At 51.2% G+C, this 25,263-nt stretch overlaps 1 protein-coding gene across 3 annotated transcripts in view; it reads right to left on the bottom strand.

Moving 5' to 3' along the window:
- The window catches only part of SHROOM2 (shroom family member 2), a 134,974-nt gene that overhangs the window by 48,485 nt on the left and 61,226 nt on the right, over nt 1-25,263 (bottom strand). For all 3 annotated transcript variants that reach the window (XM_036092676.2, XM_036092678.2, XM_036092677.2), the window contains exons 2-4: nt 20,842-20,993; nt 7,121-7,252; nt 986-3,461 (exon numbers count right to left, since the gene is read on the bottom strand). In XM_036092676.2, coding sequence (XP_035948569.2) covers nt 986-3,461; nt 7,121-7,252; nt 20,842-20,993 — 2,760 coding nt within the window. The remainder of the gene's footprint in view (nt 1-985; nt 3,462-7,120; nt 7,253-20,841; nt 20,994-25,263) is intronic.

Here is a 25,263-nt window from a genome sequence, read left to right on the forward strand (position 1 = left end):
CTGCAGGGCCATGGGACACAGCCGGCCAAAGCCAAAGCAAAACAAAAACCAACCCACATACCACCGGCTGGTGGTAACTCACTATGGCGAAGCCTCAAGCCCGAGGACTGGTCAGGGTCTGGGATTCTTCTCTCCTGACCGAGCAAGCGTGGAGTTCTGTCATGCTGCGCGGGCCACGGGCTGGGCCACGGCCACGACACACAGCCGCATGTGCGGCACGTGCAGGCCTGTTGGCAGCAGGACGCCACGAACAAACAGGCAGCTCTCCGTACACAAGTGTAGTGACTGGTGTCCTGAACCCGCTACTGGTTCTTTTGAAAAGAAACCGCATCTCTCGCTGTTAAGCATTTTCTTTGAAACATATAAAAGCGGGTTTAAGAGGCAGAGAGAGGGGGCCTGACTCGTGGCAGTCGACTTTGAGTATCGCCACGAATAGTCTGCTTTTCTAGAAGAAAGCTTAAAGCCAACTTTTACCATCAGTACCTTATAAAAAATGCAACGGTTTAATGCACTGCACGTTAGATTACGTTTGCCCTGGAGCAATGTCTAAGAATATTTGAAAAAAACAAAACCCAAGACCTTAAAGACCAAATACTAAAAACTGTAAATGGCCTCAAGGTTTGAAGACTGGCTATCATACGCTGTCTTACCCCTTTACAGAAAGTACCGCCTTCCCTTTCAGAGGAGAACCTGCCATTTTCTAGAGCTCCCCCCAAATTCTTGGCTTGGTGTTAAGGCTTGGGCACGCTAATCACAGGGAAAGTCAGCTGAAGCAAGAGATGAGGCGGCGGCTGGGGACTCGAGATATGCAAGCAGGGACAGCACTTCAGCGGCCACGCATGTACCGGTCTGTCCCCAGGGACCTTTCACACGCTGCAAGAGCTGGAGCACGTAGGTGCTCAAACAGCTGGACACAAGTCGCACTGACGTCGGGCCATTCTCCTTTGGGGGGCAGCTTTGTCCTTGCTTGCGGCACCAGGCTTACCTGTGTGTACAGGTCTGTGGACGGCGACGACCGGGACCTTCCATGAATGTACTGCGGCCTCTCGTGCTGCTCCAGACCCGCGTCCAAGATGTCGTCGGCTGAGTGATACCTCCCGGAACTCCTGGCTTCAAGAGCGGTCCTCTGTTCCCGCCAAGAGGCTTGATACTCCGCAAAGGTCCCAAGCCTCTCAGGCGGTTCCAGCTTTCCTACCTTCCCCGCTTTTCTGCGCCCACTGGGGTTTTCTCCAAAGGAGGTAGTGCGGGCCCTCTTCTGGAACCAAGGCTGTGCGCTCTCGTACCCATGGCCCGCTGCCGGCAGCCTCTCCAGCTTCTCCTTAGGGAATGCACAGAGTGCTGGCCTCTGGCCAGGTCTCTGGTGAACGGGTTTGCTCGTTTCCTCAAAGAACTTCCACCTGTCGGCGAACGTGCCCACGGTCTCCTCGGACGTCCCAGGGCGCTGGTGAGGGCGATCATCCCCTGAGAGCCCCACCTCGTTCATTTTCTCCGGTTCAGAGTAGGATTTCAGTTTCTGCTCCAGCGTGAACCGTTTCCGGCCTCCAATGCGGGGAACGTGCGGCACGGCCGCTCCAGACGGGGGCGGCTTGGCCAGGCCCCCCTCCCAGACACGGGGGACGGGGTCCAGATCTGTGCTGTGGTCCTCAGCCCGCTGCTCTGGCCCTGCATAATGATCAGCTGGGCTGGGGTCTAAATCACGGCGCTTAAACGACGTGGCCCGCAGGACCCGGGCCTGGGCCTCCTTCACGTGGTCTCTGTAGGTGCCCGTGAAGGACCCTTCTGGGGTGGGGCTGGTGGCACCTCCGTGCTCCGCCCTCCAGCCGACGGCCTCTTCCTCGGCTTCCCCCGCCCTAGTCAGCGTCACCGTGCTTTTGCTTTTCTGCAGCTTGGCTCGTCGCATCTGGATCTCGTTCCTCAGGGTGGTGGCAAACCGGTCGCTCCTCCGTGTCGCTTTGCCCACCTGGGCGTCAAACGGTGGCGGCCTCTCCGTACCCGCATCTGGGCCATTCTCGGGCCGGCGCGTCCCCTCCTGGGTCAGTGAGTGCAACATGGGCGTCTTGTGACGAGAGATCTTGCCGCTCTCTCCGTCGGCCCACGTGAAGCCATCTGCCGTCTTCTTCAGGCCGCTTTTCTCCACGTGGCTGGCTCGTGGTGGGTCCTCGCTTCCCGCGGGGCGGCCCTCTGCTCCTCGGTCCAGCGGGTCCGCCCGGGCTCTCTCGTGGGGGCCCAGGGCCTGCTCGTGCTGCGGCAGGGAACAGCGGGGTTCCTGGCCCGGCGGCTGTGGGGTGGGGGACTCGTGGGCGCCTGGAGCCACGTCAGGACGCCAGGACCGCTCGTGGAGTGGCGCCGCCGGTGTGCTCTCCTGAGGGCACTGTCTGCTCGCCACACAGTAGTAGCGGCCCTGCCCACCGCTGTCCCCCTTCTGGTTGGTGGCACCGGGCCACCTGACCTGAGCGGGGCTGTCGTCCTGGAGACGGTCAGCAGACGGCTCCTGGCGGCCCACGGGGATGGCCACGCGGGGCTGCTCCCTCAGCGACGTGGCGGCCGTGGGGCCCCCGTGACAGAAGGGGCTCTCGGCACGGTCGTGGTGGGGGTGCTGGCAGCCGTAGGGGGGCTGCGGGAAACGCACATCCGTGCTGGACAGAGAGGCCTGCAGCCGGCCGGGGGCCCCTGGGGGGCCGCCCGCCCTGTGCTCAGAGGGCAGCACCCCGCCGTCCAGGGGGACGTCCGGTGCGCAGCCTGAGCTCCCGGCTCTTCTCCCGCTGCTGGGACGCGCCAGCCTCCACGGCTGGTCGGCGGCTTCTGCTCTCCAGTCACTGCGAGGCTGGGCGCGGCTCAGGCCCAGAAAGTGCTGCACGCTGGCCGCCTCTGAGGATGGAGGGCCCTGGGCCTTCTCGTGGCTCTTGGTGGCCGCGAAGCTGTCACTGCGGAGCGGGGGAGGGGGCGGAGGAGGGGACGAAGGTGCTTTTTTCTTATCAGGAACATACCAGACGGGCCCAAAATTTGACCTCCCGGAGGTGGCCAGCTTGGCCTCCGCACTGTCCTCTGGCCTGGGGCTTCTGCTGCTGTCACGGGGGACCCGGGCCGGGAAAGACCCGAGCCTCTCCTCCAGGCCCTGAGGATCGCTGGCAGCCTGGCCCTGCCGGCTGCTGTCCGGCTTGGAGGCCTCCCACAGGCCCACTTTGTAGAGGATGTTCTCTGCAGAGGAGGCATCAGCCTTGGGCAACATGTGGTCAGGCGTGCTGCAGCCGGTGGAGAATGAGCCGTAAGCCGAGTCCCGCTTGCTCTGGCCGCCCAGGTGGTCGATGCTGCTGTTGGACTTGGCGGCGGACAGGCGTCCGGAGGGGCAGGGCTGGGAAGGCTGGTCCAGGCTGTCGACGCTCCCGAGCGAGCTAAAATGGTCAGAGGTACGCTGCAGATTCGAGTGCTCCCACGTGCCCGACAGGTCATGAGATGAAGAGCTAGGGAGGAAGGACCACAGGGAAGAGTCTGCTTTAGAATCGAGGAACAGCGAAGGGGAAAATGAGGACAGCAGTGCTGGCCCTGCACAGAAACATCCAGACGCCCAGAACTCTTCCCAGGACAGGGTCACAGGACCTGACGTGTGACCTTTGCCCAGCATTTTATTATTTTTTAATTTTTATTTTTTAAAGATTTTATTTATTTGACAGGGAAAGACAGAGAGAGAGAAAGACAGTGCACAAGCAGGGGGAGAGGCAGGCAGAGGGAGAAGCAGGTTCTCCGGTGAGCAGAGACCCTGACGCGGGGCTCGATCCCAGGACCCCGGGATCCTGACCTGAGCCGAAGGCAGACGCTTAACGACTGAGCCACCCAGGGGCCCCTGCATAGCACTTTAAAGGGCAACTCTGACAAGAGGCTGAAGAGACCCAGCCTGACTCGCTTGATGCTCTTTCCCCAGACAGATGCCTTCACACACTAGCCATAGAGTCCTGCCCTCGGGGTGCCGAAGGCCACAGCGGTCACCAGCAGGAAATGCCTATGTGAACGCTTTCCTCCTCTGTCACTAAGTATGGTGGCTGGCAGACCACAGCCCGTGACAACAGGTGTTAGACACTTAAATGGTTGGGGGGACATGGATCAAAAGACCATTCTGTGACCCATGAAAATGACAAGAAATTCAAATCTCACTGCTCACAGGTAAAGTGTGACCGGGACCCAGTCGTGGTCATTCGTGTACACAGTTTGTGACTGCTTCTGAGCTGGGGACCTGCAACAGACGCGGGCCCACGGAGCCTAAAATATTTCCTACGTGGCCCTTTACAGAGCAGGTTTGTGGACCCCAAGGTTGAGCGTATGAAAGGGTTCTTGTCTGGATGACTAACAAAGAAGAACCAACCAAATGACAACAACTTTCACATTAAAAGGGAAGTCCAGGGGCGCCTGGGTGGCTCAGTCGGTTTAGCAGCTGCCTTTGGCTCACGTCACGATCCCAGGACCTTGGGATCGAGTCCTGCATCGGGCTCCCTGCTCAGCGGGGAGCCTGCTTCTCTCTCTCCCTCTGCTGCTCCCCCTGCTTGTGCTCTCTCACTCTGATAAATAAATAAAATCTTAACAATAAAAAATAAACAAATAAAAATGGAAGTCCAGGCATAATGTGACTTTTCCACACCTAAATAATAAAGTACCAACAGCTCCTTCCACCCCTCAGTCGATGCATTATGTGATAGAGAACTCCAGCGACAGGCTTTCTCAGCAAAACCAAACACTGCTGGGCGCAGGGGACTAATTATGCCTGACAGAGTTCATCGGAGCTATACCCGAATGCCAAAAATACAGGTTCACAAGTAGGACGGGGCCTAAGAGGAGGAAATACAGAATCAGGTTTATTGTTACAAGCTGGATGATACGTTCATTAAGGAATCCAGTATTCTACGGGGTAGTAATAGTGTATATAGGAGGTTAATGGCTTTCAGTGGCTAAGCTCTTTATCCAGACACGTTGAAAATGCTTTCATTAAAGTTCAACGAAGCTGGAACCTTCGTGCTTCAAGGTAAAAAACAAAAAACAAAACTACTACCCACAACTGTTGCTACTTTAGGTTCGGGGAGAACCAGGATGAGAAAGAAAACCATGTCAGCAGAGCAAGGAGACTGAACTGGCTAAATCACGCTTAAAAAAAAAAAAGGACAAATGAAAACACAGGGAAAAGGGTTATACCTCTATGCTCTGATGATCTCATGGCTACTGGGGACAGTGAAATTTTCCTGAAAGGAGGGGACTGCTTGGGTTTCATACCCTTCCCCAGAAGGTCACAGCAGGTGCCCTTCTCAAAAGTGGAGCATGTTCCGCTCCATCCTCCCACCAGTGCTCTGGAGGTGATTTATCCATGAGATCTTAAGTCCAAGCAGATATGAATCATGCTAAGCACTGTTTCCACACAGATTTGGGCAGCATATGTGCTTCTTTAATCAAGAAAGCATCAAATGGGCTTAATGGAAATCCTATTACATTAAGTCATTTCAATAATGAAATAAAAGGCTTTTTTTTTTAAGATTTTATTTATTTATTTGAGAGAGAGAGAGACAGAGACAGTGATAGCGAGAGAGAGCACAAGCAGGGAGGAGAGCGAGAAGCAGGCTCCCGCTGAGCAGGAAGCCCGACGCGGAGATCGATCCCAGGACCCTGGGATCACGACCTGAGCCGAAGGCAGCCGCCCAACCGACTGAGCCACTCTGGAGCCCCAAAAGGCTCACTTTTCACTTAAGTTTTAGTACTCAGCTGAGAATCTGTGGTTTCTCAAAAATACTCTGGACTCCAAATACCACCATGTCTTGTCACTTTAAGTAGGTGATGTATTTGAGATGTATTTCCTTCATAAAAGTACTTCATAATTTTACAGCAGACCAGTATTTACTAACAATCAAAATAGATTTTGAGGGGCGCCTGGGTGTCTCAGTTGGTTAAGCGTCCGACTCTTGGTTTCAGCTCAAGATCTCAGGGTCCTGGGATCGGGCCCCATGTCGGGCTCTGCGCTCAACGTAGAACCTGCTTGACATTCTCTCTCTCCTTCTGCCCCCGACTTGTGTGCATGCGCACGCTTTCGCGCTCACTCTCTCTCTCTCAAACAGATAAATCTTTTTTTAAAGAATTGATTTTGAGATGGTTACATACTCCATACACACTGGCACAAATTCATTTACAGAATGGACACACGTGCACACTCAGAAACACACATACATTCAAGTGCATGTGCACACACATTCACACACACGTGCAGAAATCGTAAGTGGGCACAGATACATGCATGCACTCACACACGCACTCGCACATACCCAAACCCACACTACTTGTTGCTACCGTCATCCTTTTAATGGGAGACTTGTGAGGACACTGGCCACTGACCCAAGGTGATGTACGACTAGCAGGAGCCTCCTCAAGCCAACACCGCCGTGGGGCTGCCGCACGCCTGTCTGATACATTAGCACTTCTGACTCTGAAATGTGGCCGTCAGGTCGACCAGAACTCCCCCTTCTTCCACTGACCTACAACTCCCATCACCTTGGTCTCACGCTCAGTGGGAAGTCACCCCCGGGCCCTCAAGGCTGGATGCCACCCTGGCATGTGGGCTGGGAAGCCCTGGTTTCCTCTATACCCCCCGCCACAGGAGAGCCCTGGGGGTCGGGGAGAGGGTGCTGATGCTTAGCAGAACCGTCTGGCAGCCTCTGTGAAATGTATTTGCCGAACCCGTAAGTAGCTCCTGCCTTCCAATCTATGCATAAAAGTCTCAAAAGAATGGTGGTGGCTGTGGGCACATGGGTGGCATGGCAGCTGTTCCACTCAGGTCAGAAACACCAACTCAGCTGGCCCAAAGGGATTCAGCCCCAAAAGCAAAGTCCCTAGGCTCCTGATTTATTAAGTGACATAATGAGAAAGCACACTTGCTCATCCTTGCTCTTGGTATTTCAGTTTTTGTTTTCAAGGGTTGGACACCTACCTACTCTGAAAAATTTAGAGAGTTTTACCAGTAATGGTGTTAGTGGCTCTTCCTCATCAGAAAAACAAAATCATCCTGAAGTGGAGAAAGGTGCTATCATGGCAGGGCTGGGAAGTCATGAACACCGTTGAACCCTGTCCATCCCGGGGGGAAACCAGGGCCTACCTGGCATGGTGTCGGCTGTGCCAAGAAGGGCAGGCGCTGGTGGAGGGGAACGGCGATGCTGACGACTCGGGGTGGCTATCGGAGAACTTGGTGGCATGCCAGGAGTGAGGCCTCCAGGTCACCTCATTCTTCCTGAAAAAGAACGCAGACGACTCAGGGACTTCAAACAAAGGACAACTCCGTGCCAAGACAAGAGTGCAACGTGGAAATAAGTCACGGCGACTTCTGCATGATTTAGAGCATCGCTTCCAGGGTGCTTCCCACTGTATCTGGATGTGAACATAGTTTTTTAGATTTTTATTAACGCAGAACTCACCCTAATGCAGAACAAGAATCACGGGCTTCAAAATGTGAATTAACCCTTATTCTTCAAAATTTATTCGCGATAGTAAATGAATCTTGTTGTCCCCTCAGACACCAGCAGGACCCCAGACAGACTCTTCTGTGTTTCTTGTTTCAGCACAGCTGTGCACACAGCCCTTGGCCTCCTTGCGGAAAAGAGAACGCACTGGAGAGCAGCTCAGTGAGTGCCCAGCTCAGCGGGGTCACACAGTGTAGAGCGCTTCTATTTACTCACTTACCTAAGTAAACACAGACATCTGGACATGAACTAAGGCTACTAGATGCGTATTCATTCCTCCCAGCCTCTCAGAGTGTCTGCGAAGTCAGCTAAGGGTCCTCATTACTGGAACGTGATGCCCTCGACCAACAGGCTGCAGCCCACTCCTGCCAGGGCTCCTGAACGTCGTCCGCAGCCTCGGCCTGGGCTCCTAGTGCACACGGTCCCCACCACCCCACGGGGCCTTAGTGTTTTGGCTGCACTGCTTGGGTGTGAGAGGGGAATTTTAGTCGGAAATCCACAGAGCTGCCACGAAAATGTTCCAGAGCCCCCAAGAGGAGGCTGCGGCGTGAGGAGGAGACCCACCCACACCTGGTTCTCCCACTCTCCACTTCTGCAGTGCGGGACAGAACCTGCTCGCTCCGGACAGCTTACAGCCCCATCAAGAACACAGAAAGAACTCAAAAGGAGCCTCATTAGGTACTTGACAGACAGTAAACATTTTTCAAGCAGGCAAAAACATTCAAGGATATTACATAATAAAGAATATTAAAAAATCTGAGAGGCGCCTGGGTGGCTCAGTCGGTGAAGCATCTGCCTGTGGCTCAGGTCATGATTTCAGGGTCCTGGGATGGAGCCCCAGGTCGGACTCACTGCAGGGAGTCTGCTTCTCCCTCTGCCCCTAACCCCTGCTCATGCTCGGTCTCTCTCTAATAAATAGAATCTTAAAAAAAAAGAAAAATCTGAAAAGCATTTATAACATAAACCTTCTGACAACTCATAATCAATGAAGAAAAATATCTGGGTTGCAAAATGTGGAATGTGTTGACTTCAGGAGTTTCCCCATGAACAGAAGCATAAAACAGACAAATTCATCACACCACAGAAGTAAAGGGACTGAAAACTGAACTGTACCTCATGGAGTTTCTCAATATCCTCGTAAGAAAGGTTCTGGCCATGTGGATTTCATTTTCAGATGTCTTTTTCTGTGCTATCATATCCACAATTTCTTTCATCTTCCTTTATAGTTAATTAATGAAGGAAAGAAACTAGATGGAGGGCGGAGGCAAAGGGAAACAAACAAAAAAAGGAGGCTAGGAAAGGAAAATGTCTCATCCTCTGCAGCAACATCTTTCAACCCTGCAACTGGCAAGACTGGGGTACGGGCTGGCTTACTGGGACAGCAGTGCTGCAAGCGTAAACATGTTTCCTTCTTTTTGAAAAGATAATACACACTGATGCACATCTATTTCAAAAGGACATACTCAACAATTACAGTATGAATTAAGGGCTTAAAAAAAAAAAAAAAAGGACGGGGCGCCTGGGTGGCTCAGTCGTTAAGCATCTGCCTTGGTCTCAGGTCATGATCCCAGGTCCTGGGGTCGAGCCCTACATCGGGCTCCCTGCTCAGCGGGAGTCTGCTTCTCTCTCTCCCACTCCCCCTGCTTGTGTTCCCTCTCTCGCTATGCCTCTCTTTGTCAAATAAATAAAATCTTTAAAAAAACTTAAAACAAAATTTTTTTAAAAGAACAAATGATAACACAGTGAAAAGGTTATACCTGTAAACTATGAATGAGGATCTCATGGCTACTGGGAACAGTGATGTTTTCCTAAAACATGAGCTTTCACCAGGTCCTCTGAACTTCCTGGTGCATCACAAACATATTTGGCAAGTTTCCAGCTACTTTCTGCTTGTCAGCCTCTCTGATTGCCTAAAACGGCTGGATTTGCGTTGATAAGAGAGAGGAGGACGCTGGGCACAGGCATGCTCATCAATCCCAATCCCGTGAGGGTGTTGGACAGGAAGGCTCTGGGGACCGAGCGCTCTGGCGCCACCTAGTGTGCGCACACCGTCACTGCCCCTCCGGCTCCAGAGGGAACAGACACGGGAGCCGAGTTAACACCCTCAGTTTCAATGGGGACCGAGCGCTCTGGCGCCACCTCGTGTGCACACACCGTCACTGCCCGTCCGGCTCCAGCTGGAACAGACACGGGAGCCGATTTAACACCCTCAGTTTCACTGGGGACCGAGCGCTCTGGCGCCACCTCGTGTGCACACACCGTCACTGCCCCTCCGGCTCCAGCTGGAACAGACACGAGCCGATTTAACACTCTCATTTTCACTGGGGACCGAGCGCTCTGGCGCCACCTAGTGTGCGCACACCGTCACTGCCCGTCCGGCTCCAGCTGGAACAGACACGGGAGCCGATTTAACACCCTCAGTTTCACTGGGGACCGAGCGCTCTGGCGCCACCTGGTGTGCGCACACCGTCACTGCCCCTCCGGCTCCGAGGGAACAGACACTGGAGCCGATTTAACACCCTCATTTTCACTGGGGACCGAGCGCTCTGGCGCCACCTAGTGTGCGCACACCGTCACTGCCCCTCCGGCTCCGAGGGAACAGACACGGGAGCCGATTTAACACCCTCAGTTTCACTGGGGACCGAGCGCTCTGGCGCCACCTGGTGTGCGCACACCGTCACTGCCCCTCCGGCTCCAGAGGGAACAGACACGGGAGCCGATTTAACACCCTCAGTTTCACTGGGGACCGAGCGCTCTGGCGCCACCTAGTGTGCGCACACCGTCCCTGCCCCTCCGGCTCCAGAGGGAACAGACACGGGAGCCGATTTACCATCCTTGTTTTCACTGGGGACCGAGCGCTCTGGCGCCACCTCGTGTGCACACACCGTCACTGCCCATCCGGCTCCAGAGGGAACAGACACGGGAGCCGAGTTAACTCCCTCATCTTCACTGGGGACCGAGCGCTCTGGCGCCACCTAGTGTGCGCACACCGTCACTGCCCCTCCGGCTCCAGCTGGAACAGACACGGGAGCCGATTTAACACCCTCATTTTCACTGGGGACCGAGCGCTCTGGCGCCACCTAGTGTGCGCACACCGTCACTGCCCATCCGGCTCCAGAGGGAACAGACACGGGAGCCGAGTTAACTCCCTCATCTTCACTGGGGACCGAGCGCTCTGGCGCCACCTAGTGTGCGCACACCGTCACTGCCCCTCCGGCTCCAGCTGGAACAGACACGGGAGCCGATTTAACATCCTCGTTTTCACTGGGGACCGAGCGCTCTGGCTGCCAAAAGAATGCTCCCTCCTTGGCCACCGATCGATGGAAGCCGACTGGGGAGACCAGGAAGGAAGCCCCTTCATGGGGCAAAACACAGAAGGAAAGTTTTGGCCTTGGAAACAGCCAGGAAGGGCGGGTGGGCAGCTCACTACAGCCATGCAGGCCTGTGCAGCTCGCCCCAGAGATGCCCGAGGTCCTGCTTCTGTGCCGGGTGGCTGCGCAGGGGTGCCACAAAGACCAACAACGCCCCACACTGTGCGTGGAGCCCCACAATCCCAGGAGTACTGGAAACGGGGTTCGGTGCACAGGCACATTCCATACTATGGTCATCCCAGCAGACAGGGAAGAAATCCTTCCTATTCAAGTGGCTACTGACGTTTGGAATCCTTACAATGCATGCTTATCCTACAAAATACCGAACACGGGACGCCTGGGTGGCTCAGTTGGTGAAGCATCTGCCTTCAGCTCAGGTCATGATCTCAGGGTCCTGGGGTAGAGCCCCACTTCATCAGGCTCCCTGCTCAGTGGAGAGTCTGCTTCTCCTTCTGCCCGACACTCCCCCTGCTTGTGCTCTATCCCCCTTTCTATCTCAAATAAATAAATAAAATCTTAATAAAAAAAAGGATATGAAACACATTTAAAAATGAAGAAGCCACTAAGACAAGAGAGGAAAGTAAGCCACCACCTAAAGATAAGCACAGGTAGCCTGTGTGCATTTCCCCCCATCTGCTTCTAGACAATCAGGAGAATCCTGCAGACATAGCAGGTCCATTTCCTTCTGCAGCCCGCCTGGTTCTGTGAGCATTCTCCCATGCCCCTGTCCCTCTTCCAAAATGTAACCTCTCAGCAGTGCTTAATATTCCTTTCATATAAACACTGAAAAACCACAGTATTGACTATGAATATTTTCTGGTACTTCAGATAAAATTATTCACCCTAATGAAGGTTCCCCTGAAGCCTTTCCCACAAATTATACACCAGGATTAATAAAAATTTATGTTAATTTTTAAAATAATTTTATATGCTAGGTAGTCTCTGGGGAAGTTTTGGAAGGACAGGGTTTAGATCACAAATATGAAAAATGCTAGGGTATCACTGAAAATGAAGAACGCATCTAGACATCAAAAATCCTTTAAAAAAAGGAATTATTAAAATAAATGCTTCAATAAAATGTTTATCATTCTCATAAAGAACAGAATCCATTCCTTCCTCCCCCACCCAAAAAGAAGTCACACGAGTGCTAGGTTATTTTCATAAGCTTTTAGAATGAAGCCAACAGGCTCTGCCTCACAGACAAACACAGTCTGTGCTTGGTCACCACGAGCGCCATCGGCCTGACGGGACCCGACCCGCCGGCTGGGAGGCCAGGGAGGCCACACAGGGAGGCCAGGCGCCCGGGCTTTGGGTGCCCACTGTGATGGGCATGTGCACGGGGTGTGAGGGCTTTCAGGCAACACTGAGGTCGGGGGAGACTCCTGGGGGGAGAAAAACCAACAGTGATGCACTGGGAGCATCTTAGAGAAAAGAGTCAGGGGGCCTGAACTGGGAAAAGGCCTGGATTCTGGAGAAAGGCTGGGCTGGAGAGTATTGCAAATGGTCCTCAGTGAGCCCCTGAGTGCGTGGGACTAGCCCTATGCAGACAGCCCCTAGAATTCGAGGAGGGGAGAGGGTACAGGCCAGCATGGGAGGTGCGGGCGGGGGGCGAGGAGTCTGTGCTAGAGAGGGCAAGTGCAAGCATCCTTCTTATTCCTTCCAAAGGAAACAAAGAAAAAGCACCCCTCTACAAACACAAAATGAACCTCGCTCTGATCTCGCCACTTCCAGTTCCTGCCAAGCCTACGGAAGACTACGTCCTAACCAGCCTCTCCCTCTGCTGCTCTACCTCCTGCCAGATCCATCTCCCTGCACCTCTGCCCTGCACAGCCGTTGCTCTCACTCCAGAACCTTCAAGGGCTCCCAGCTGTCACAGAAGGAAGCCCAAGCTCCCACGTGCTCAGGCATCTAGCCAAGCTGCTGTTTGGAGCGTGCCCCTGGGCCAGCAGCAGGGGCACCAGCTGGGCGCAGCCCTGACCGGGCTGATGCGTTTGCACTCGCCTTCCTGGCACGTTCCGATGCCAGCTCAGGTCCTGCACTCTCTGCCTCCAGCTTCCTCCCCCTGCACTCCTTTGGGTTGCATCCCCTCTTCCATTCTCTTTAGGGGGCCCTGGGACTGCTGACGTAGGACCAGATTGGGGCTCAACCCTGGCTCAGCCTTCCAAGAACAGATCAACGGCCTATCCTTAAGAAAGACTCCGCTGAGATCTGCTTCCATTCCTCTTGACGTCTGTTGGCTCAGCACCTGTTACAGCGTTCCTGGTGCGTCCCTGTGAGCACACTCAGCAGCCAGCTAGCTCCTGGAGGCTGGACCTAACGCTGGGATCCTCACCACTTCCCTGGAGCACTTCTACCACGTTCCACGAACGTCCACAGCACCCCCTGCATCGCACACGGTTCCTCTCCCTGGCAGAGGTGAGACAACGCAACGCTGCGGATGGGGGTGTCATGCTGGCTTCAATCTACGGTCCCACGGGGTAAGACTCAGACAGTTCCTGCTTTTATACATGATGAGAATTCAGATAAACATTCCCTCATGGCCTAAGTAGCTGAAACGGATATCAGACATCAAAGCTGCATTTTAAACAGATGCCAGGCTGAGAGGCAGCATTCCCACAGGATGAAAGCAGCAGGGTTCCTGTCCACGAGGTCAGGGCACCCCGCACCCTTCCCCTAGCAAGGCCGAGTGCACGTCGCTTATTTCAGCCTCTGGCGCCCCCCCCCCCCCCGTGTGTGTCAGCTCAGAACACTGTGTGGAAATGTCACATCAGGAACACAGGCAGAACTGGAACAGACCCAAATGACTGGCTTTTTCTAGTAACTTTTATCCTCTTCATGTCGATAAATCTATTCGTGTCAGAAAAAAGAAAAAAAAAAGACTATCTCACCCACCTGTGTTCACAGTGTATCTCCCCAGCTGACGAACGAGTGAGTTCAACTCAATGTTTTAAAAGGTGCCGACCCAAAAAAAAAAAAAAAAGGGTGCCGACCCGACTTCCTGGTTACATTTCAAGAGAATGGATTTTTTGGCAAAGACAGGACATTCAAATGTGCAATAAATCTTATTGCAAATAAGTTTTAATTATAAAGCTAATTATAAATAGTGCTAAGGATTAGCAACAGGGCTGATATAAAAGTCATATATAAAAGAAACGAAAATAAGTAAAACATTCTCTGCAGGTCTTAACATATTAGAAACCATCGATGTTTTCACACTACGTTTTATAAACATCACTTACATCTTCAATGAAAAAAAATCTTAACTTTTCACCACTCTCTACTTGCCTTAGAATATGAAATGTCTCACATAATTGGAAATTCATCTGATCAAACTGCTCAAGCCATAAACTAAGCCTAAATTTGAATAGAAGCAACTTTTCTCTTTTTCTCCTGATTTTACTTAATAAAAACAATGGAAAAGAGCTCAAAGAAGTCAGGGTATCTGTCCAGGTTAATCTCTGGCTCTGTTCTGTTTAACAAGAAATAAGCATGTAGCAAACAGCCATGATCCCCAAAATGCTCAAAACAGAAACTTTACCCCTGACACTTGAGCAAACGCCTGCAGACCACCCTCCCAAAGCACACGACTTCACTGATACCTGCCGACAGCCCTACAAAGGCACAAAGCCTCCGGCAAAACCCACACACAGTTTCTGCCCCAGGTAGAGCTCCGGGGAGGGGAAGGTAGGAGGGACAACACCTGCCGACGTCCTAGCCACCCCTGTCCTCTTGCTGCATCGTGGCATGAAGCTGCTCCCAAGAACATCTGTGCTAATCAATGTCGGGGCTGCACGCAGAACCACCTGCTCAAGGACAGCTCCAAGGAGCCAGGAGCCGAGGGGAGCACAGCACAACACAGGCTCGCTGCAAAATTCGCTGCAACTGAGTGAGGTCCAGCAAACAATGCATGTCGCGGGAAATTTGCTCCTAGCAAGCATGGCTGCAGTCACTAGATCTGAAACCCTCTTTCTTCAGATAGGTAACTATGCCCATAGCCCGGCTAACCCTTACAGCCCCCTGCAAAGAACCTCTATCCTTGGGTGTTAATCCCCTGAATGCAAGCTTAGTGGATGTAATTAGAGTCACAAAGGGTTTAAGGCTGCCAGCAAAGAGGCAGAAAATCACATGAGTCAACCCTATTGATAATTTGGCCCTGGCAAAACTGCTTGCAACAGTTTTGAGTCTTGGTTGAGAATAAGATGAATGATGAGGTGGGCAGGTGGACTTCATCGTAAGCAAAACTAGTATTACCATACAGATTTGAAAGAAAAGCCAAAAGAGCAACTGCAAGCTTTCCAAAATAATGAATGGCATGATATTTAAAAGAAATTTCCCGTAGGCTATTTGAAGTTATACGTACTTGTAAGGAGCTGAACCTATGCTAATTCGCCTCTGAAGCAGGAAAGATGGGAGGACTGTGTCCCAGCACTTGTCACGCCGAGCTTTTAGTGCACGTTTTCTAGAATCAGACAATAAGAGCCTTAACGCCAGCTCTGAGCAAGACGCTCGCCCTCCCTGATGCCCACTGTGGGCATCAGGCGGACCTTCAGCACGTGTGCAACAGAGAAGCCTCGTCACCTCGGCTACGTGCATCAGGAAAACGCCCAGTGACCCAGTTTCTGGTCTTACTTCACCTTCTGCAAGCACATTTGCTTAAGCCACTGGGGCTGCCCAGCAAAAGAGCCTGGGGCTGTCTGTGAAAACACCAGCCCAGGATCCACCGCAGACCCGCCCGTCACCGCTTCGCAGGGTGGGGCCTGGGCGGCTGGGAGACACGTGCAGATGACGACCCTACAGACACACATCGGAAAAGGTGACCGCATCTGCCCTGCACTTTCCCGCGAGCAGCACTCCCTTGGCCCAGCAGAGGTAGGACCACAGAGCACCCGGAGGACAGGACAAGACAAGAACGTCCCGCTCAGCTCAGCCTCTGCTCACGGTCCCGCAGTTCTCTGCTTCCTGGGTACCGCGCACGAGAACATATGTGCACTTGGTGGGGCTCCCAGTGGCAGTTCTTCGTTTCCAGCTGACACCACTCTGGGAGAAGGGAAGTGCTTGCTCTCGTTTGTCTGGGAAACAAACTCCACCAGGGAGAGAGAAAGATCTGTGCACGTCTCCCCATGCGTCGCCTTCTCAGGCCCAGCTTCGAATCGATGATGACATATGTGCCGCCCGTTCCCCGAAACCGGACGCCACCGCTTTGTCCCACTGGCCCACGGCGATGCTTTTCCTGGCCGCGGGGGCCCCTGCTCGCCTCACACACTGAAATAAAACCAGCCTATGAAGAAAAGATAGAGAGCAGCGGGGTGCCCGGGGGGCGCGGTTGGCTGGGCGTCCGACTCTTGGGTTCGGCTCAGGTCGTGGTCTCGGGGCATCCAGCCCCGCGTCGGGCTCTGCGCTCAGCACAGAGTCCGCTTGGGACCCCGCTCTCCCTCTCCCTCTGCCCCCCAAAATAAATAAGTAAATCTTAAAAAAAAATAGATAGCAGCTATCATTAGCAGGAAGGAGTTAGTATGTGAACCACTGCTTCATTTTATTTACAAAACCATGGGCAGGGAGGGGCACCCGAGGAGGCGGCAGGTAGTAGAATCGAGTTAAACAAGGGCTGAACAAGCTAATTGATCATTTGGCCACACCCTTGGGTAGGGCAACATAGGATGTTTATGTGTTTGTGGCTCGGTCTATGAATAAATTACAGAGTGCCTTTTTATAAACTGGCCTTTTTTTTTTTTTTTTTTGAAGAGTACACGATCTATTTTGGAGCTCCACATAAAATGCTAGAGAATGCTAACTGGTGTGCGAGACAGAAGTGTGATTAGTGGTTGCCTGGGGATGGACAAAGAGGAGAATGGCAGGGCTTAAGCGCAGATTTAAATTTAGACAGAGAAGAATACATGTTACCAATTTCAGAGAAATTGTTTTAAAAGGACACTGCTGCCTCTGTAATAAGGAGAATCTAGAAACTCAGTTTGAAGTTTCAGTGGTCCTTACTCTGCATCTCCAGGATTTTATAGCAGTAATTAGCTACAGACCCTAATATTAACTAATTACCCGGGTTAGAAAATTTCATTCGTGTTTCTGAACAAAGCACCATTTCAGACTTTCTTCTATTAGACAAAAGTAATACCCACAAAGAGCCCACAGAGCATTAAAAATTAATCCAGGGGCCCCTGAGTGGCTCAGTGGGTCAAGCGTCTGCCTTTGGCTCAGGCCATGACCTCAGGGTCCTGGGATCGAGCCCCACATCAACTTCCCTGCTTGGTGGGGAGCCTGCTTCTCCCTCTCCCACTGCCTGCCACTCCCCCTGCTTGTGCTCTCTCTCTCAAATAAATAAAATCTTTTAAAAAAATTAATCCGAAGTTATTTTTAAAAATTTCACAATACGTTTTATTAGAAGTGTCTTCAAATTTACACAGTGTTATATGTCAAATACATCAAAAAAAACCCCAATATAAATAAAAGTATGCTTGCAAAAAAAGTGAACAAAGTGCTTGGTTTGCTTTTATATCTTGTTATATATATTGCTTAAAACATGAATTCCCGTCTAAACCAGGTAATTATGCTGTGCAGACCTCATTTAAAGAAAACTGGATAGGGGCGCCTGGGTGGCTCAGTCGGTTCAGCATCTGCCTTGGGCTCAGGTCATGATCTCGGGGTCCTGGGATTGAGCCCCATAGCAGGCTCCCTGCTTCACGGGGAGTCTGCTTCTCCCTCTGCCCCTCTCCCCTCTCGTGCACTCTCTCTCTGTCAAATAAATAAAATCTTAAAAAAAAAACAATAAAGAAAACTGGATATAGAGAATGCAAAAGCAGGGTTTTACACAGCGGCTCCCAAAAATCGTTCAAGGCAAAAGTCTGATCCCTCTCCCCAAGAGTCTTTCAGATACGTGGTCAGCTCCATCAGCTAGCAGACCCCGTGGCCTTCCCCCTGACCCTCCGCTGACCAGTTCTCCATGGCGTCGATACTTTGCTTTGAACAGAATTGTTTATTTTTATATGCTTAAAGATGTTCCTCTAGTTCAAAAAAAGCTTCTACACATATGGAAGGATGCCCGACTTCAGTCACAATGAAAAACGCCCACTTCAACAACGAAGCCATTTTTCACCTGTCACATGCACAAAGAGAACAGAAACAAACTGAGACTACTTCTGCTAGAGTGGACGTGAGCCTGAAACGTGGTCCCAGGAACGTGGAGGTGGTTACTACAGCTCATTCTGCACAAACCGTCTGATGCAGGTCCCTCCGGGCTGGAAGCGGACCGTAACGCTCCATTTGTAGCGCAGGGACACAGACTCGGGGACAGACACCCCACGCTGCAGCACGGTGTCTTACGAACTCACCACGACCTGCAGAAACGTCCGTCTCTAGAGGATCTGCAAGACAGCAGAGGATCCAGACCGTGCGGCACCGTGGGGTCATTAGGAAAAATCAGGAGTCGGGCCTCAGTGCACTCAACGTGCAACAATCTTCACAGATACACACGTAAATATGCACGCACATCCGTAACGCAAAGCAGCAGCCCAGGAGATTGTAGGGACAACGCTGCTCTCTGGAGACGCAAACGGGGGTGTGAGCTACCTCTTCCACCCAAATCCCTTCTGAACACGGCACTCTACTAACTCCACCCACGTACGACTTTAACAACTAAATAGGGGCGCCTGAGTGGCTCAGTCGTTAAGCGTCGGCCTTCGGCTCAGGTCATGATCCCAGGGTCCTGGGATCGAGCCCTGCATCGGGCTCCCTGCTCAGCGACGAGTCTGCTTCTCCCTCTCCGACTCCCCCTGCTTGTGTTCCCTCTCTCGCTGTGTCTCTCTCTGTCAAATAAATAAATAAAATCTTTAAAAAAAATAAAAAAAATATTTTTAAATCTTAAAAAGAAGCTTTGAAAAAAAAAAAGAACGAAATAAATGAAGAATAAAAAGTTAGCCTCAGGGCGCCTGGGTGGCTCAGTCGGTTACGCGGCTAACTCTTGATTTTTGTCTCAGGTCGTGATCTCAGGGTCCTGGGATCGAGCCCTGCGTTGGGCTCCCTGCTGAGCAGGGGGTCTGTTTCAGGATTCTCATCTTCTGCCCCTCACCCCACCCCCGCTTGCTCTAAGAAATACATAAATCTTAAAAAAAAAAAAAAAAAAACCAACCTGTAAGAATGGGACATACACAGTTCTCCAACCGCTTTTATGTGTTGCACTGAGCTGGGCTTTGTGGGGCATCTTCCAATGCAATGAATGCTGATACCAGAGCAGTACTTTACACTGTGGACGGTCTCTAATTCATGTCATTTCCCTCGACTGAGTATCTGGGAGCCCAGAAACGAAAACTGTGGGTCCAAGATACGCCTTCTGAAACACACGATGTCAAACCAAACACCAGAAAGTCCGTCTAATCTGTATCCTAATTGGCAGCATATCAAGGACATGCTTATTCCCCCACCATCTCACATCTCACCAACGATGGGCCTGGCTACTGGTAAGTCCCTGTCAACTCAACTGTCAAAACCTATAGCGTCTCATTTCCAAGGAAGCCTGCAGATTCGTACAGGAGACCGAGGAGGGCAACCCGACTCAGCCTGGGGGCCGGCGAGGAGTCCCAGAGACAGTGCATTAGGCCTAGCTCAGCTCAGTGGGCCAAGCTTCCGTGCCCGCCATCGCTGCGCTGTTTCCGTCGGGGCACTGCGAGGACACCCACCCCCCCCCCAGCAAGGTACCGCGCCCACAGAGGGATAACTGTGCACCCCCACCTCAGCCTCTCGAAACGGCTCCCAAACCGCCATCTCAGTTTATTCTTCTCATTTACAAAGACGGTAGCCTATACCACTTAGAAATGAGGTTGCTAATTCAGTGCGGCAACGAATTAGAGTTTTTTTCTTCCTTTGATATGGTTTGAGTCCAAAAAAAAAATAAATAAATAAAGAGTAAAGTCCTTTGGGAACAGGCCTTCAAGGCAGTATTAAAAACTAAAGTAAATGATTGAGTCCACTTATTTTTAAAAATTTACAGCCAAGGGGCGCCTGGGTGATTCTGTTGGTTCAGCGTCTGCCCTTGGCTCAGGTCATGATCCCGGGATCCTGGGATCAAGTCCCACGTCAGGCTCCCTGCTCCACGGGGAGCCTGCTTCTCCCTCTACTTTCTCCTTCTGCCTGCCACTCCCCCTGCTTGTGTGCACTCGCTCTCTCTGTCAAATAAATAAATAAATAAATCTTAAAAAAAAAAAAAAAAAAGATTTACAGCCAAACTTAGAAAGACTGCACTAGTTCTGCTAAAAAAAAAAAAAAGGGGGCGGGGGACATGCAAACACTTTACTGTGAATTAGCCAACTGACAAAATGCAAGGTGGAGAAATAGTTCTTTATGAAGACAAATCCCAAGCACCTTTACGGGGGTCCAGGAGTGCTGTTGCAGCTCCCGCGTCTAAAAGCATCACATTCCCAATTCCGCTTTTCTAACCCCTTCAAGTCCTCCAAACTTCCATGGGCAATCTGATTTCTAGGAACAGGCAGCCTGCTCCCCCCCAGACCTCACCCTGGCCCTGGAAAGCCCTGGAAACCTAACGTCTGTGCGCGGTCATGCTCTATTTTAGCATAAAAAACGAAAACGCAGTAGCCTGCCACCTTGTGGAAACAACAGGAACAACACTTTATTTGGAACGGGAGCATAGCTCTCTGCTGATGATCTACATATTGTTGCAGAAAACAGTCTTCAAATTCACTTCATCAATCAAATGAACAATCCCTAGTAATACAAGAAGGCATCTTTTAAGTTTTTGGTGCTGGATTCATCCTTGGCCAAGAGATAGAATTCTATGTGTGTGCACATGCTTTCATCCTTGGCCAAGAAATAGAATTTTATGTACACACACACACAGACACACACACACACACACATCAAGTCCAAACTGGGATTGCTTGCAGGGAGACAGATCAGCCACGCTGACTTCACATTTTGCTATTTGACTCACTTCTGTTTGTAAAGATGGCATGAGGCATGGGTCTTACCTTTTCACTACCAGCTTCAGGGTTTTATGAGAGCCCTTCACCAGGCAAATCGCTTCCTGTCTAAACCCTGAGAGACCGATGTCGTTGATGCCGACGATCTCGTCCCCAGCCAGTAACTTGTCCACTGCCGCAGCTTTACTTCCTTCTTCAATCTGCAACAAAGAAGTACGTCTCATGAGCTTCCAAACAAGCCCAGAAACAACACAGCTGTGACACATGGGGCCTGCAGGCTCTCTGACGGGCTTTGGGATCAGCCTGGACCCCTCCTGGGTCCTGAGGCTGCACTGATTCCCATTTGCAGAACAAGGGACACATCCCTCATCCAGGGCCACCTGTGCACTGATGAGGGCTACCATTCACTGAGGGAATAGGAAAGAGCATGTGTGCTCAGGAACACTCACAGCCTGAAAGAGTGGATCCAAAGATAGGGGGTTTGTCTTCTGCATTTCCTTTATCCAAACAGTAAGGATGGATTATTTTCGTTATTTACTATTTCTCGTACATTAATCCCATACCTGCAGTTTTGTAAATGCTTGACTGAGATAGAATTCAAATACCAGAAAGCTCACCCATATAAATATACAAGTGAACAGCTATTCAGTATATTCACAGACCTGTGCAAGCATCATGTCCCGTTTTGGAACACTTCCCTAAGCCTAGAAGAAACCTGGCAGCTGTGGGCGGTCACTTCCTGATCCCCTCTAGCCCCGGCACCCCCCAACCTACTACCTGTCTCTATGCGTTTGCCTACACTGGGCAGCTCATATAAAAAGAATCCTACAGGGCACCTGGGTGGCTCAGTTGGTTAAGCGTCTGCCTTCAGCTCAGGTCATGATCCCAGGGTCCTGGGATCAAGACCCACATCGGGCTCCCTGTTCGGTGGAGAGACTGCTCCCTCTGCCCCTCCCCTCATGCTCGCTCTCTCGCTTGCAAAAATAAATAAATAAAATCTTAAAGAAAAAAAAAAGAATCCTACAACATGTGGCATTTTGTGACTGGCTTCTTTCACGGAGCATAATGTTTCAAGGCTCATCCCCACGGTAGCACCTGTTAGTACTTGATTCCTTTTTGTGGCTGAATGATATTCTGTCGTACGGAGTACCACTTTTTTTTTTTTAAGATTTTATTTTTATTTATTTGACAGAGAGAGAGGCAGCCAGAGAGGGAACACAAGCAGGGGGAGCAGGAGAGGGAGAAGCAGGCTTCCTGCAGAGCGGGGAGCCTGATGCGGGGACTCGATCCCAGGACCCTGGGATCATGCCCTGAGCTGAAGGCAGATGCCCAATGACTGAGCCACCCAGGCGCCCCCGGAGTACCACGTTTGATTTAACTACTTGTCCGCTGCTGAATACGGGAGTTTTTCCTTTCTGGCTATTATGCTGCTATGAACACGGGTGTTCAAGTTTCTGTGTGAGCATTTGCCGCGGGTCTGCACCTGGGAGTGAAGCTCCTGGGTCATAGGAGAGTGTGGTGAGCATCCGGGCTGTCAGGTTGTCCTCTACTACTGCACCATTTTATCGTCTGTGTGCGTACGAACGTTCCGATTCCTCCACGGCCCAGCTAACACGTAACAGTTTCTTTGACTACAGTCCTAATTAGATTATGCCACACTGTGCATATTACGGCATTCACGACTCTGTGCTAAACACATATGTATAAACATGTACTGACTCATGAAAAGCTTGAATGTTGCCCATTCGATAACTTTAATCCTGAGAGATCTTGATGTTTAATCCTGACTTTTCCTATACAGTAATAATGAACTTAGCAGCTACTAACCCAGCCTGCTTTCTATATTAGCACTTGGCAATCTATGGCCCATGAGCTAAACCCAGCCAGCTGCCTTTTTTTTTTTTCCAGTAAATAAAAATTTTACTGGACTACAACCACACCCACTTGTTTACACACTGCGACAGGACAGAATGGAGCATTTTGGTCCACAAAGCCAAAAATATTTACTACTTGGCTTGTTACAAAAACAAGTTCGGCAACCCCGGTTTTATACCAGAAGGCTATTATCTTTACAAACTGCTAGGAAAACTAGTGAAAAAAGTTAACGGTTACGAGCTTATCTGTGTACAGTCTGAAAGTTCACTGCTTGACTGCTTGCCATGGCTAAGCTAAGAATTACTTCCAAAGCCCTCACAAAGTCCTAGAGCACTACATTTCCCCTATGAAGCTAAAAAGCCGGGTACTAAGCGACTGACCATGCCTCAGTTCTGCAAATGCACGGTATTTTCCTAAAACCTCCACCTACATCCAAGGACAGCTGAACTCCTCGGTTCACAAAGCAATTATTCATTGCAAGCGAACACCATAAACAAAATTAAACAACTACTCCTCACTGAATGGACTGCTTTAAATTTTGGTTAATAACTGGTTTCAAAAGTCTAGACAATTTTATCCCAACATAATAACAGATTGTAAGTTTCCACCCGCGCAAAATTACAGCCTCAGCCATGTGTAGGCAAGGTGCAGGTCACACGTGGTGGAGAGCTTGGGTTTTGACATGTGGTGGAGAGCTTGGGTTTTGACATGCCCCGTGGGAGAGGCCAAGGGGCCGTCCCGGTAGAGGGTGCAGTGGGCAGCTGGTGGCGGGAGGACGGCTCCCAGGGACAGGTGGCCTACATATGGAGACACCCCCAGCAGAAGTTATTTAAGGACGAGAGGGGTGGGGAGACTGAAGGACACTGCCTAGACAGAAGACAGAGTCTCGGGCAGAGAACCACAGAGAAGGAAACCCTGGGTCCCCAGTCGTTAGAGCTTTGGCAGAAGAGGGGCCAGATGAAAGGGCAGGACATAAAGGAGGCAGAAGCTGCCACCACCGGAGTGCACGAGGAGGGCGGAGAAATCCCCCGGGGAAGCTTACCAATGCTCCAGCTGGCTCATTACCTGAGTCTGCAGCGCCTGTCCCCCACACAGGGACCCGACGGCTGCAGACTCTTAAGGCAGGTGGCAGTCCTTCAAGGAGTGCCTGGATCCGTTTCATCTCCTCCCACCCCGCCTCCCAAGCACCGGGCATAACGATTGCAAAGGCAAAATCTAGAATGTAGAAAGAATGCATGTAGATAGTAACTTGGGTCTGCACTTAGTAACTACTGCTTAGATACTAGCAGTTAAATGCTTTGGTGGGGTGAGTACAAAAAGGCCGTCACATGCATGTGTTGAGTTCAGAGTTGGTATTTATTCTTTCAGTAAGTATCTAGTGAGCAAGTACTCTGCACAAACAACTGCGCTAGATAGTGTGTGGGGGGGGTGCAGGGGGACGGTGGGTCTTACAAGGTGGAGTTCCTGCCTTGAAGACATTTCTAGGCTTCAGAGACCAACACTTCTCAAACTGTCATGTGCAGACAAATCTCCCAGGGTTTAAAATGCAGATCTGATTCAGCAGGTCCAGGGTAGGGCTTGAGCTTCTGCATTTTTTAAAAAGATTTTATTTATTTGAGAGAGAGAGAGAGAGAGAGTGCATGCAGCAGAGGGAGAGGGAGAAGCAGGCTCCCCGCTGAGCAGAGAACCTGATGCGGGGCTCGATCCCAGGACCCTGAGATCATGACCTGAGCCGAAGGCAGACGCTTAACCCACTGAAGCCACCCAGGTGCCCTGGCCTGTATTTTGAATGGTTTTCAGAAATACACATTTACAAAGTACAATTCATTCCGTCACCGATTTTTCAGGACAGAATTTTATTTTACCTTTCAACAGTTACGCATTCCAAGTGGAAACAACTCAAATGTCCATCAAGAAGTAAACGCATAACGAAAATGTGGCCCATCCATACAACGGAATGTAGGTCAGCCTTAAAAAGGAAGGACGTCCTGACACCTGCTACCACATGCATGGACCTTGAGGACGTCACGTGCAGTGAAATACGCCACCACGGAAAGACAGGGACTGTGTGATTCCGCTCATATGGGGGACCCAGAAGAGGCCAATTCACAGAGACAGCACCTAGAGTAAAGGTCAGCAGGGGCTGGGGGAGTGGGAATCATGGATTTGTGGGTACAGAGTTTCAGTTTGGGAAGATGAAAAACTCCCGACAATGGTTGATGGTTGCACTATGCGAATGTCATCAATATCACGGAGTCAGACGTTTGAAAGTGGTTAAAATAGTTAAGTTTCGTGTTACGGTACATTTAGTGTGATCACACCTTCCTGAGTATCTAACAAGAAAAGGATTCTGAGCCGCTACAAGAGTGTAAGTGTCCTCCCTACAGTGAGCGCTTCTGAATTTGAGTATTATGAGAAAGTCTTGAGGCAAAACCACTATGATGAACACCCTGCAGGATCGTAGGGCCGGTGTTGAAGGCATCACACCCTGTGGGGACACATCACCGGGATCCGGCTCGGCTACCACTGGGTGGGCTTTTCAGTCTCATCCCCACAAACCCTTCTATGAACCAGGTCTGTGAGACTCTTGTGAAC

This window comes from Halichoerus grypus, chromosome X, assembly GCF_964656455.1.
Source record: "Halichoerus grypus chromosome X, mHalGry1.hap1.1, whole genome shotgun sequence".
Lineage (NCBI taxonomy): Eukaryota > Metazoa > Chordata > Mammalia > Carnivora > Phocidae > Halichoerus > Halichoerus grypus.